We start from the raw sequence: 12,735 nt of genomic DNA, 5'->3' as shown, positions 1-12,735 counted from the left end.
GGCCCAGTCTTCATTTCCTGTTTGATCTGAGAGAATCCAAAGAGTGCAAACAATGTAAGAATACCTAAAATTCACAAAATTGGGATAATTTGAATGAAAAATATCCCTTGAAGTCAGTTTAGTTCACCATTCTTAATTTCCCACGTTGCACTGCGATGCAATATGACTCCAGAGACAACTCAAGCAATCTCCACAAACAAAACCATCTAAAAGCAGATCATTATGTGTAGATCCGTAGAATATATGGTTTCCTTTTCTGCAAAAAAGTGCTACGCCATTCTAGGTCCAACAATTCTTTGATTACATGCTAGGTCCACTTATTGTTTTTGATTTTTTTTGTTTATCGTTTTAGGGAAGAGTGCATATGGATGTATAGAAGTGCTTGCATGCCTGTACAAATGCATCAGATGTTTATAGTAGAGTTGGCGTTGTTCATAAGGACTCTCATCTCTTGAATATTCGTGATTATTTTTTTCTGGTGTCCAGCCAAGTTCACTCCTACTCTTCTCAGATCTCTGAAAAACAGCAGATAATAAATTATTTTCAAGCAAGTTGCTAACAAGGACATGAATAACATGGACGTTGGTACTTTCTGTATTACTGTTTGTTTACAGTTATGTAAATATTCTTACTCTGATGTCATCTGAGCTACTGTTTCCAGGGAGGAGTAGCCTCCCTCCATAAAGAGTTCTGTGTAGCGGCCCATCTTGATCGAGTCAAGCCACTCTCCAACTGTCTTGGTTCGATTGCAGCAGTCTCCATCTGCACTCGCATGCTCCACTAACAAGTTGGAAACCCTAGCACACAGATGGAAATAACAGTAAAATTATTTTTACTTTTCTTCATTTCAAATCTTTTTTTTTTTTTTTATGCAAGAAGTTTTATTTGTTCAGAGAATCGGTGCATGCACAGTTCACAAACCAAGCAAAACAACATAAAATATCACAAATGTATAGAAATATTCCATATTTTTATAAAATAAAAATAAAACTACAAACAAATACAATAATATAATCCAAGGAGGGTGAAAGACTGCAACATGTATTTCTAAGATGCTCAGGGTCAAAAACCTAAACCTCAGTCTTGTCTGTATTCAAAAGCAGAAAATTTAGGGTCATCCAGGTTTTTATGTCTTTAAGACATTTGTCTAAGTAGCTGATTGGATTCATTGGGTTTCATGGACAAATATAACTATCACCAGCATAACAACAACAATATATCCCATGCTGTTTAATAACATTACCTAATGGAAACATATATATGGTAAAGAGTATTGGTCCAAGCACTGAAACCTGATGAACACCATTAATAACTTTTGTGTATGAAGAAGATTCATTATTTACATTTACAAAGTGGAATCTATCAGATAAATATGATTTAAACCCAATATCATACTTAAGCCTCTTTATTAGAATATTGTGATCAACTGTATCAAATGCAGCACTGAGGTCTAACAGGACCAGTGTAGACACCTGTCCATTGTCAGAGGCCATGAGAATGTCATTAGTAACTTTCACCAGCGCTGACTCTGTGCTATGGTATGCTCTAAACCCTGACTGAAACTCCTCAACCAGATTAATTATTTGCAGATGTTCACGCAACTGACGTGCAACTATTATCTACCTATTAACTATTAACTACCTATTACCTGTCTAAATAAAGGTTGAATGAATTATCATAGGTGTTATACACACTGAGCTCAACAGTCCTGACACTTCCCTGTGAAGCTTCACTAGTAATGTTAGTAACATGCACCATCACACAAAGCTGCAACAACAGACTCGCTTTTCACCCAAAAACTCTTTGTCATTCAGCTCACTCTTCCCGCTGACAAATAGAGCTCCCCGTGTAATCAAATGAAATATTCACAGTAGGTAACAACATTCTCCGTGGCGCAACAGGAACAAAGGAGTAGCATGGAAAAAGGTCTGGGCTTGTTGTTTGGTGTCCTTTTATTCCTGACAGCTGTCATTGTAGGCTTATTAGATGTGTCACAGATTTATTAAATGTGCTTCCTTTTTTTGGTGTATGAAGCAAATAGAAGTCCACTAAAAAAACAAATATTATATTAATGCCAAATAAATATAACATGGCTATTAGAATAGATTTTATATTTGTTGCATCTTAACACCAGCTTTGTCTGAAAGGTCTGTCTGAGTTCCCACTTTACCTGTGTGAGGAGTTGACCAACTTTTTTAAAGAGCTGGGGTTGCGAATAAGTTTGTCAAGTAGACAAACAATCTCATCAAACTTTGGGCGGTTGGTGCGTTCCCGCTGCCAGCAGTCCATCATTAGGTGGTACAGGGCCTCCGGGCAGTCCATGGGACCTGGCAACCTGTAATTCTCTTCCACTGCTTTTATTACCTGCACACAAAAAAGAGGGATGAAAAAAAAAAAGCAGAAATCAGTACTTTTTTTTTCCCTCCCCCAAAAAAAATATGCATTTTTTTTTTTCTAACTGGCTCTCTAACGAGGTGCACGCGTTTCTCCCAGCTCCCTGTTCTCCTCCTGCTTTTTTGCTCTCTGTCTGTGTATCGGAGCAGCTCCTATTTTTACACATCTTCTGAAATGAAAACTACTGTTTTGGATCTGACCAACTGGACTTTCGACATATATTACACAATCTTTTCAACAAAGCGACAGGGTCCTGGAGAACCCTCAACTGCTCGGACGAGATGCATGCAGCTGGACATATCTCTGGAGGTGATGTGTCTACCTTTGCTATCGAACGAGGACGCCGAAATTTCATATAATGGGATTTATGATAACAGGTTTCTTGTTTTTCGAATAGTCTGGATCCTGGTTTATCAACATACAAAAAAGACGGCCGCAGCTAATTTGGACCTCGTCAGGCTGCTGCCTATGTGAAGGTTTGGTTCGTGCTTTGAGGACTCAAAATCAGCTGATTTACGAGCTAAACCGTCAGTTGGAAATTATTTGAATTGCAGGCCACCTGCGGCTTTGGGACTCGTCAGCATGGAAAAAACATTGAGAGGCTCGTAAGCACGGACCAGCAGAATGCACCCTAATCTGGTCATTTCGAACCTTGGAAGTTATCAATACAGACTCAAAGGCTTGACAATAGAAATAGTCTGCCTGAATAAGTCAACAATTGTGGTTATCTGAATATGACTCCCTGGCTGGCCTTGAAACAGGCCGACTTATCAATTTCTCCTCGGAAATGTGCAAACTAAGGAAAAGCTTTGTCTATCGAAAGAATAGAATAAGAAGGCCGCGCTATATAGCAGCAGCTTTGTGCACTCCGTCCATCTTTCAAACGACTGTACGTACATATTCTCATATCTCAGTGCAATGATAATAAAGCTTATTGTGATTCTGACAATAGTACACAGGGAAACAACGTCAATGGTGGTAGAAAATGAGTGTGTTATCTTAATATATCTAATTATCAGGTCTCTCTTGTAAATGAGTCCTCGAGGCTCAATGGGATTTACCTGTATAAATAAAGGTTGATTGATAATCTATCTACAATTACAAAAAAAATAATAATAATTTTAAACTCTACATCATATTATTTATTGACAGACATAATATATGAAGTTTAGATAATTTATGGATAGTATAAACATGTAATAAAACTCGGTAACATTCTATGGCAAAAGGCAAAAATTACCACTCATTACATTCAGTTATCAAAAAAAAAAAAAAAGCAAAAACATTGAATGTTATAGACTTTGAGTTTGTATGACATGTGCTTCTTACAGCTCTGATCTGTCATTATGCCATAACAATTATTTATGATTTTTTTTCTTAAATTACTAAGATGCACACTGACTTACAAATAAATAATTATAAATAAAGCCTGTAGTGGAAAGCAGGCTGGAGTTTTCAGCCTTGCTTTGTGAGTGCAACACATAGCAGGGAATTGATTTGTTGAGTTCATAACCTACTTTACTTTGGCTAAATTCACCCAAAAGAGCAACGTGATAGCCCTCCAATACAAACAACTTTGTAAGTGCACACTCCATCTAAAGCTTAAAAGGGAGAAAAAAAGTAGCATCAAACCATCATTGCCGACTGGGAGGAAGAGGAAATACTGAAGGGGAAGGAAAGATCAGAGACCGAGGAGGGAAAACGAGAAGGTGAATGAGAAATAAAGAATAGAGACAGAGATTGCATTTTAGAGACAAGAGAGGATACGAGTAAAAAGTGAGAATGGGAGAAAGGGAAACAGAAGGAGACAGCTTAGAGAAGGAACGTTAGAGCCCACACTTTCTTGTGCAGATCAGAGAAAATCCTGCATAACGCTTTCAATTAAACATCAAACGTCTTCTCCACTCCTTCCCACTCATCCTCATCTTCTTTCCTCTCCTACTCTTCTCTAGTCTTTGAGACATTCTGCTAATAAGCAAACGAAGGGAGGAGTCTGATGCAGGGGATTGAGAGGTCACGTAGGGGCTGCGTGCACATATGTTGCGAGTGTGTGGGCGGCTGTGAAGCGAGTACACTTGTTGTTGAAATCAAATGTGTCCACGCCTACACAGTTTTATTTTTTGTGCATACGTTTCTACAATGGTGAATATTTTCTTTCAAAGCAGGACAAAGGCAAAAAAAGAAATGCATATCTGTTGAGATTTGTTATTTTTTTTATCATACTTACATCTTGATTGGACATCTCCCAGTAAGGTCTCTCTCCGTATGACATCACCTCCCACATGACAATCCCATAGCTCCACACATCGCTTGCTGAGGTGAACTTCCTGTATGCGATTGCCTCAGGAGCTGTCCAGCGAATGGGAATCTTCCCACCCTGCAATGAAATGGATTGGCATAGATGCAAACCCCTCTTTGAAAAATAAAGCAATGTTATACAAGTACTTTAACCTCAAAGCCATTAAAAGGTAAAGTTTTGCTGATTTCTAAAGGCGGTAACTCAATGCAATGTTTCGAGTCTAGCTGGTAAAACGGAAAAATAAAATAGATGCCGTATTTTTCAGAATATAAGGCATTAAGCGAAACAAAACAGTCATAAGTCAAATTTATTCAACTCATTTACAATAACTCTCAACATTGTTCAGTTGTACCACATACAATCGGTTCGAGGTCAGTAAGCACAACCAGAATTAATACATAAGGTGCACCGTACTATAAGGCTCACTGTTGATTTTTGAGAAAATTAAAGGATTTTAAGCGCACCTTATAGTCCAAAAATACTGTATATTTTCCAGTGCAGCCTCAGTAAAATCTGAGTTTGCAAACAAGTGAGCAGTGACCATGTTTTGTCATTTTTTGAAAATCACAGTTTATTGTCATATGCACCACTTGCAATGCTGTTTACATTATTTTGTTGCCCACATCCACCTGTGTAATACCCACCTTGGCAACCAACTCACAGTTTACATTTTATGCTACTGGAGCGCTCTTTTGAAATAAAGATAGTCAGAATTAGGCCAAGGCTCCTGTGCAGGTGTCAAAATACAGCGCTGACACCTCTGAAACGAGATAGAGACACCTGTAACAAATATTAAATGTATTCTAAATGGGTTGGAGACACAGTCGTCTAAAATAGTCATAATACTTTGGTAACCTTCCTGTTCTACAACAACATATCCAAGTGTTTTGCAATGGATTGCGTTACTTCAAATTTGATTTATTTCCATTTGCAAACAAAAAGGCAACAACAACAACAACAACAAAAATGCTTTGCAGCAGGTTAATTTCATGTTTTAATGAATGTGGGTGAACCAGTGTGTGGGCATCCAGTTTAAATTATATACATATTTTTATTTACATGAAGATAATGTTTCAAGTGGCATAACAAATATATTTTACTGATAGCTTCTGTACATTGCTTTAAAGGCAACTGACTGCATATGGTAGATGTTAAGTACTACTGCCAGTGATGTGCCATCTGCTGTAAGTGCTGCATGGAGAAATGGTGAGAAACAAACAAAACTAAATTATTATATATAAATGAATTAGGCACTATTTCATCTTAACTGTTAGTACTTGATGGCTGCAACATAGTCATGAATTACATCTTATACTTAAAAACTTGTTTTATTGAATATCATACTTTTCGTCGTATAAGTCATACCTTTTTGCATAAATGTGCATGCCCTGTGAATTATATGGCGAAATGACTTATGTTTTTTTTTTCTCCTCCCATATTTATAACCAATTTTTGGCTGAGATCTGACTATTTCATTCATTCTGACATGGAACATATTGAACACTACCATTTTCAGCCACTAGAGGGCCCTCAAGTAAAATGGCAAGTCAAGTGTCTCATTAATAGGTAGAAGTAGCTATTATTGAGACACTTTGCTTGCCATACCAAACCACCTTCGTCTCGCTCTGGAACTCCTGTAGCAAAGTCAATATCAGCTGCATTTTGCCACGTCACCCAGGCGAAATGCAGCTGATTTGGCCATTAAAGTGCATTTATTAAGGAAAAGTTCAACTGAGACACACTTTGACTATAATTTTGAGCAAACAAATAATTGTTTTTAAGTGTTAATATTTTTAAATTCTTGTTAAAGTCCTCCTATGCATGCTCCTGCAGCTGCCATTTGGCAGCCAATCGATTTTTGGCACAACACCGGCCCACGTTTCCGGGTTGTCAGCGGTGACGCCTAACAAACGTGACTTATGCGGCACAGCGACTTATTTATATTTATTTTTTCTACCTTATTAGACATATTTGGACTGATGTGACTTATACAGCGGTGGGACGTGTACAGCGGAAAGTATGGTTATTCAAGAGAGTATTCGAGTCTACTTGCTAAACAGTCAGTCTGTTTAAGCAATCTGAACATTCAACTGTTGCTGGAAGTTCATTAGAATAACTCAAAGCATGTTTCTTTAAATGCAATTTATGAATACACTGATTATAAATGATCATTTTATAACTACAGCTGCTGGTTAAATGAACGTTATTACGTAAAGATGGAACCAAAGAACAAATGTTCATCAGGACACTTTTTATCCTAATACATATCAATTTAACAACACAGTTGAAGCGACAAGTTTCACTTTCTGGTATAAATTCACAATCCAAACTGTCGGGGGGGCTGAGATTGCTCTGCTTATTTTCTCCGTCTTCATTATAGTGCTTTCCTTGCAAAAATGAGAAGAAAAAAAAACGTTCACAGGAAGACTGCTGAGTTCCACAGGAGAATGTTCTTTCAGCTGATGAGTAGTGAAATTAACTTGATGAAGTATTGATGAATACAGCAGCAGGATATCTTTAGATCTGATTATTTTCCAGGATGTGGATTATGTTATTCTCACTTGTCGGTGGAAGAGAGTCTCATAACGACAGGGAGGGAAAGAGAGTTCGGAGGGATGCAGTCTGGCAGTGAGAGGTGAGTGATAGGATATTTGGCGCTAAGGCAGAAAGACTTGGTGCTAATTGAGTGTTGTGGAGACTGAGTCAAGTACTAATTGGTCCTCCTCCAGCAGGAAGCAGCACGTCTCTGGCTGACAGGACGACACTCAGCCAAAGACACACAGCTCAATTTAAAGCCTGCTGCTGTCAGAGTGTGCGTGCGCATGAATACACACAAGTGTATTTTGGCATTGTTGTGACAGCGTCTCTAACTTAATTCAAAGTTTCACACACAAACACCCAAGATTAACTTAAGTAATGCACATTATCTTTAAACTAAGATCATTTTATGACAAGAAATGGAAATGCAGCAGTTTTTGTCAAACCTTGTACATTTTGTTGTGTTAAATCTCATGCAATACTGTAAGAGCTAGCAAACTGTGTTGACATTTACCGTATTTTTCGGACTATAAGGCTCACTTAAAAAAGCCTTTAATTTTTCTAAAAAATCAACAGTGAGCCTTATAATCCAGTGCATCTTATGTATTAATTCTGGTTGTGCTTACTGACCTCAAACCAATTTTAAGTGGTGCAACTGAACAATGTTGAGGGTTATTGTGAATGAGTTGAATAAAGTTTGACTTATCTGACTGTTTTGTTTTGCTTAATGCACCTTATAATCCAGTGTGCTTTATGGTCCAAAAAATACGGTAAGTATATGTTGATGAGTCACAGCGAATTTTAACTCAATATTTAAATTTGACTGAGTTAAAGCCATTAATCTCTTAGTTAATGTAGATTTCTTGTGGCAGCCATCTTGACTGGATTCTCCCCAATGGTTAGTCAGTTGTAGATGCACATCCAGTAGTTGCTTTCTGAAAATTGTATCCAAGTCCATACAGCATTTTATGAGATTTGGCTAACACACAAACAAGGTTGACTGTACCTGTTAATGCAGCCAAAGATGTCTTATTACGACTAGTGCTCAGAGTACGTGTTGTCATGATATACAGCTATTAGTACACCAAAATGTATCTCAATATTTGTAAAAGTGGCTGAATTATAACCATGTTTGCATTTTCTTAGGACAATAAACTTTGCAAACCATCTTTAATTGAATTGGCTCCAAAGGTTAAACAATATAGATGTACTAGTACGCCCAATGTTTTTTTTTCCCAATAAAAATAAGGAAAATCTGTTCAGCGGTTCATGAAATTCTTTGCTGACAGTAAGCATGGACTATAATAGTATTAGTGAAAGTTTTAAAAACAGATCTCACAACATGTTAGTGTTCAGGGTATAAATTTGATTATATAAGTACTACTTTATATTTATATAAAGTAAAGTATATTTATATAAAGTTGATTCTCAGATACCAACATACAATATTTAGCAATATCCATAAAACTGACTGTGGTAGACAATTTTGTGTTTGCTAAAATCACAGTTTTGGTATAAATATAAAATGATGCCAAAAAAACATACAGCAAGCAAGCATGTTCTATTTGTTTGCATTGTTGTTTAATCTTTTCATCTGGTCATTTACATAATTTAAACAAAATGTATGACCATTTCAATAGGAAATTTGTTTCTGAATCGAAAACCATTTCGGAATCAAAAAACGCTTCTGAATCAAATTGTGACCCAGGAAGTCCACGGGCCAATCAGGGGGAACCAGCTGAATAAACATCGAGTCATCATTCCAGGACTCTTGGATTCTCATTGGTGCTGTCCTTGGCCATCCTCAACACCCCCCGAGAATGTTTATGGATCTCACCAGAGGGAACTGGCTGATTATTCCATTCTTATCAGAACTTCTACAGTGCCTCCGGGAGCGTCCTTGGACACACTCACCGCCCTTGTTATCTCCCCCTCCCCTGCGGAATGTCTACGTCAACATGTGCTAATGCGGGCGGGGTGATCTTTCAATTTCATGCTATCTCCCATTGTCCATTGAGAGAGAGCCCGTTAGGAATTTTTTTGCCTCCAAATCATGCATGTTGTTATTTTCACAACTTTTTATTCGTCTAAACAGGTCTCACTTGTAAAAGAGTTGTCGTGGCTCAATGTGATTTATCAGTATAAATAAAGGTTTGAATGAATGAATGAGTGACACCAAAAATGGGAATCGAATCGATAGACGCATAGATTGGCACCCCTAGTGGCCATCTTGAGTTTAGTTGACCCCAAACAGATAATCAGTTTAATATTTACTTTCCAAGAATTTTATTAAATCTATCCAGTGGTTCATGGGATAATTTGCTAACATGCCAGGGAATGAAACACATGCACGCAACATACAGACACAATTAGCAATAAATCTATAAACATACACTTGTGCTTTTAAAAAAGGTATTTAAGAGTGTGCTGTCTTTCTTTTAAATTCTGATTTTGTGCAGTTTTTTCTTTTAATATTTGAATAATCATATTTTTGCAGTCTAAAAAAAAAGCTTGTATTTATCAAGCAATTTTAGTTTGTCGTTACAATTTCTACATTTGTTAAATTGAATAATAACGTAGAGTTTAATGCAACATATTTAGACACACAAATTAAATGATTATGGCCTTACCCGAGTGGTGTAAGCAGCCTCTGGATCATCTTCCAAGACTCTGGACAGACCAAAATCAGACACTTTGGACACGAGGTTACTGTTGACAAGGATGTTGCGCGCTGCAAGATCTCGATGGACGTAGCCCATGTCCGACAGATATCTGCATATGATAACACAAAATAAAAAAATAAAATAAACACAAGTGTGCGCATGATAACTTTGAATAATCCAATAATTGGGTCTGTGTTTACCTCATGCCAGATGCAATGCCCCTCAGCATCCCAACCAGCTGGATTACTGTGAACTGGCCATCATTTTTCTACAATAAAGACATGGGAAAACAAGAAAATTCAGTTTGACATCTTTATGTAAATGTGATGCACATTTGATTCCATAAAAACAATGTAAAGAAAATGAGGGTGGAGTGAAAAAAAAGCTTTATTATGAGACATAAGTTTCCAGAATGGGATTAGTGTTTTGGATTCAGTGGTTCTCTGCTTTTTAATGAAAGTTTACAAGGAGAAAGTATTGCCTTGAAAGTGAGCAATATACCAAATTGAGTCAGAAAACTATAACAAACAAATAGAAATAGGCAGAAAGACATATAGACCAAAAAAAGCGAATGGTAATGGAAGTAAAAGAAACAGTTAAATGAATGTTTTCTCAAGGCTGCCCTGAGCACAAGCTAATTAACCTACAGTGTAGAATCCATTACAAAGACAACTCTGCACACTCACCTTTAACTCTCAACAGTTTAAAAGAAGATTTAAGCACAATGTAAACTGTTTTCACTGTTTTATTTTGTTCTTAAAAGAAAACGAACACGATTCCTTAAAAGTATACATTTTCACACCCTGGATGATTCAACATATTGATAAAGAGGTGGCAGAAATCACATTTACCACAATTCTACAGACATTATGTCTTGAGTAAAAAAAACTCAAGGCAGTCTTAAAAGAGAACAATTTCTAATTAAACAAAAAAAAAAAAACAACAACAAATATTTTTCATTGGCGACAGTATATACCACACCGAGTTCCCATTTATTATAGTTAACCAGTCAACGCCCACTGAGATCACAGATCTATTATTGAAGAAAGGCCTGGCAGTCCAATGTGCATGTTTTTGACTGTGGAGGAAACTGGAGTACAGTAGTCCCTCGCTACTTCACGGTTTGACTTTTGCGGACTCGACTGTCAACTTTAACATTACTCACATGATTGGGACAGTACAGGACAAAACGATAACGAGAGAAAAAAAAAATTCAAACAGGCGCTGTCATTTTGTAGATTTCATTCAATAAGCCTACTCTGTAACGCCAGTTACAGACTACACTACCCAGAAGCCAACAGTGCTTCGGCTGCTGCCTTCTGCCGAAATGGAGGGAAAGTTTAGCAATGCAAAGTCAGAAGTAATGATCTATCTATTAAACTCACAGAACTGGCAGGAAAGTCAAAAATAATCCTGAAGCTCAATTATCCATGTGCGCATCAACCTGGACGGGGCGGTGGGCTTCGTATCTGCAGGGTGGGTCTGCTAAACTGGAACTGAGCTGCTGGTCTGCAGAGCTGATGAGGAAAATTTTGCTGTATTGTACAGTACATATATGTATGTTGGGGAAGTGCACAAGATGTGCATCTGTGATCTCAGATCCTTTTATGACTTTGCAAACTGCCATTTAGCAATCCAAGCACACTTAAAAAAAGGCAAAGTATATATATATATATATTTTTCCACTTGCCTATACTCACTGAATTGTTTTAGTAAACCCAGATTTCTTTTACAGTTTTTTTTTGCACTACAAAAACAGGTCTTCTCAACTTGAGAAGCATAAATGTAATATTTCATCATACCTGCAGACACTGAGTGTATTGTCATAACTGAGTGTGAGTTACAGCTGCAGCATGACCTGAAACTCTACTAGACCCTTTGGGAGTTGGTTTTCTCACTACAATATACCATAACTTCATGTCAACCAGACAAGTACACAATTATGATGTTATAAACAACAACTTAAACTAGCCCTCTTCTACACTTTTATGTTTTTTAAACAAGTGGCACACCCATGGGAATTTGTTATGGATTTTTTACTTGCAAGGGCTTTATTGCTGCGTGCATTAGGAAAGCTGATTACTCTCAATGAAAAACAAACAAAACTGCTTTTTCTGCAAAAATGCAGCGTGTATGCCGAGGACTGAAATTTGCTGAAAAAGCTGAAACTGAGTTGTTGAAACTAAAAGAAGCGGGGCAAAACACTCGTTTCAAGAAGCAAATGACTATCTAAAAGCTAAAGTTGCAAACGTCTAGCCAAAAGCTATAGTTACAAAATGCTAAGTATAAAATAAAAACTTGAAAAATCTAAAAGTAACAAAATGCTATCTTAAATGCTATAATTAACAAAATGTTAAAGATTAAAAATAGCAAAAGACTAGCTAAAAGCTAAACGTATCAAAAGGCTGGCTAAATGCTAAACACATCCAGCGGTTAGCAAAAAACCTAAAATAGTATAATGCTACCTCAAAGATGTCTCAAGTCTAGTTTAAAGGTACAAAAGCATAACATGAGAAAAATAAAAGTAGAACTTTTCATACATAGCAATGTTTTTGAAAGATTTGAAGATAATAATGCACGTATATAAATAAAATATTTGTAAATTAAGAAAATATCTTGGAAAGTAAGAAAAAAAGGCAGCAAATGTCAGAACCCATCTTTTGAATAAGCTGTGCTCAGTGATGTATAAATCAATTAATTAGCATTAAGTATGCAGAAGTAATTGGATTGGGAAAAAACATATATTTAAAACTAATCATGGAAGATTCAGCATTCACACAAAGATTCACCTCCTACAATCACTGTTGGAAAACTCACAATGTATTAAAGTTTGATGTGAAT

At 36.8% G+C, this 12,735-nt stretch overlaps 1 protein-coding gene across 1 annotated transcript in view; it reads right to left on the bottom strand.

Annotated features, from left to right (window-relative positions):
• Window positions 1–288: 288 nt before the first annotated feature.
• LOC119425171 (ephrin type-A receptor 5) overlaps window positions 289–12,735 on the bottom strand; it is a 78,716-nt gene continuing 66,269 nt past the window's right edge. Inside the window, exons 14-19 of the mRNA XM_037692708.1 lie at window positions 10,095–10,162; window positions 9,862–10,003; window positions 4,622–4,771; window positions 2,171–2,364; window positions 633–797; window positions 289–515 (exon numbers count right to left, since the gene is read on the bottom strand). Of these exons, the coding sequence (XP_037548636.1) occupies window positions 404–515; window positions 633–797; window positions 2,171–2,364; window positions 4,622–4,771; window positions 9,862–10,003; window positions 10,095–10,162 (831 nt within the window). The 3' untranslated portion in view covers window positions 289–403. The remainder of the gene's footprint in view (window positions 516–632; window positions 798–2,170; window positions 2,365–4,621; window positions 4,772–9,861; window positions 10,004–10,094; window positions 10,163–12,735) is intronic.

This window comes from Nematolebias whitei, chromosome 18 (genome assembly GCF_014905685.2).
Source record: "Nematolebias whitei isolate Nwh7 chromosome 18, NemWhi1, whole genome shotgun sequence".
Classification (NCBI taxonomy): domain Eukaryota; kingdom Metazoa; phylum Chordata; class Actinopteri; order Cyprinodontiformes; family Rivulidae; genus Nematolebias; species Nematolebias whitei.
Note: the sequence above shows the minus strand (reverse complement) of the source record. Positions and strands in the feature narration are given on the sequence as shown.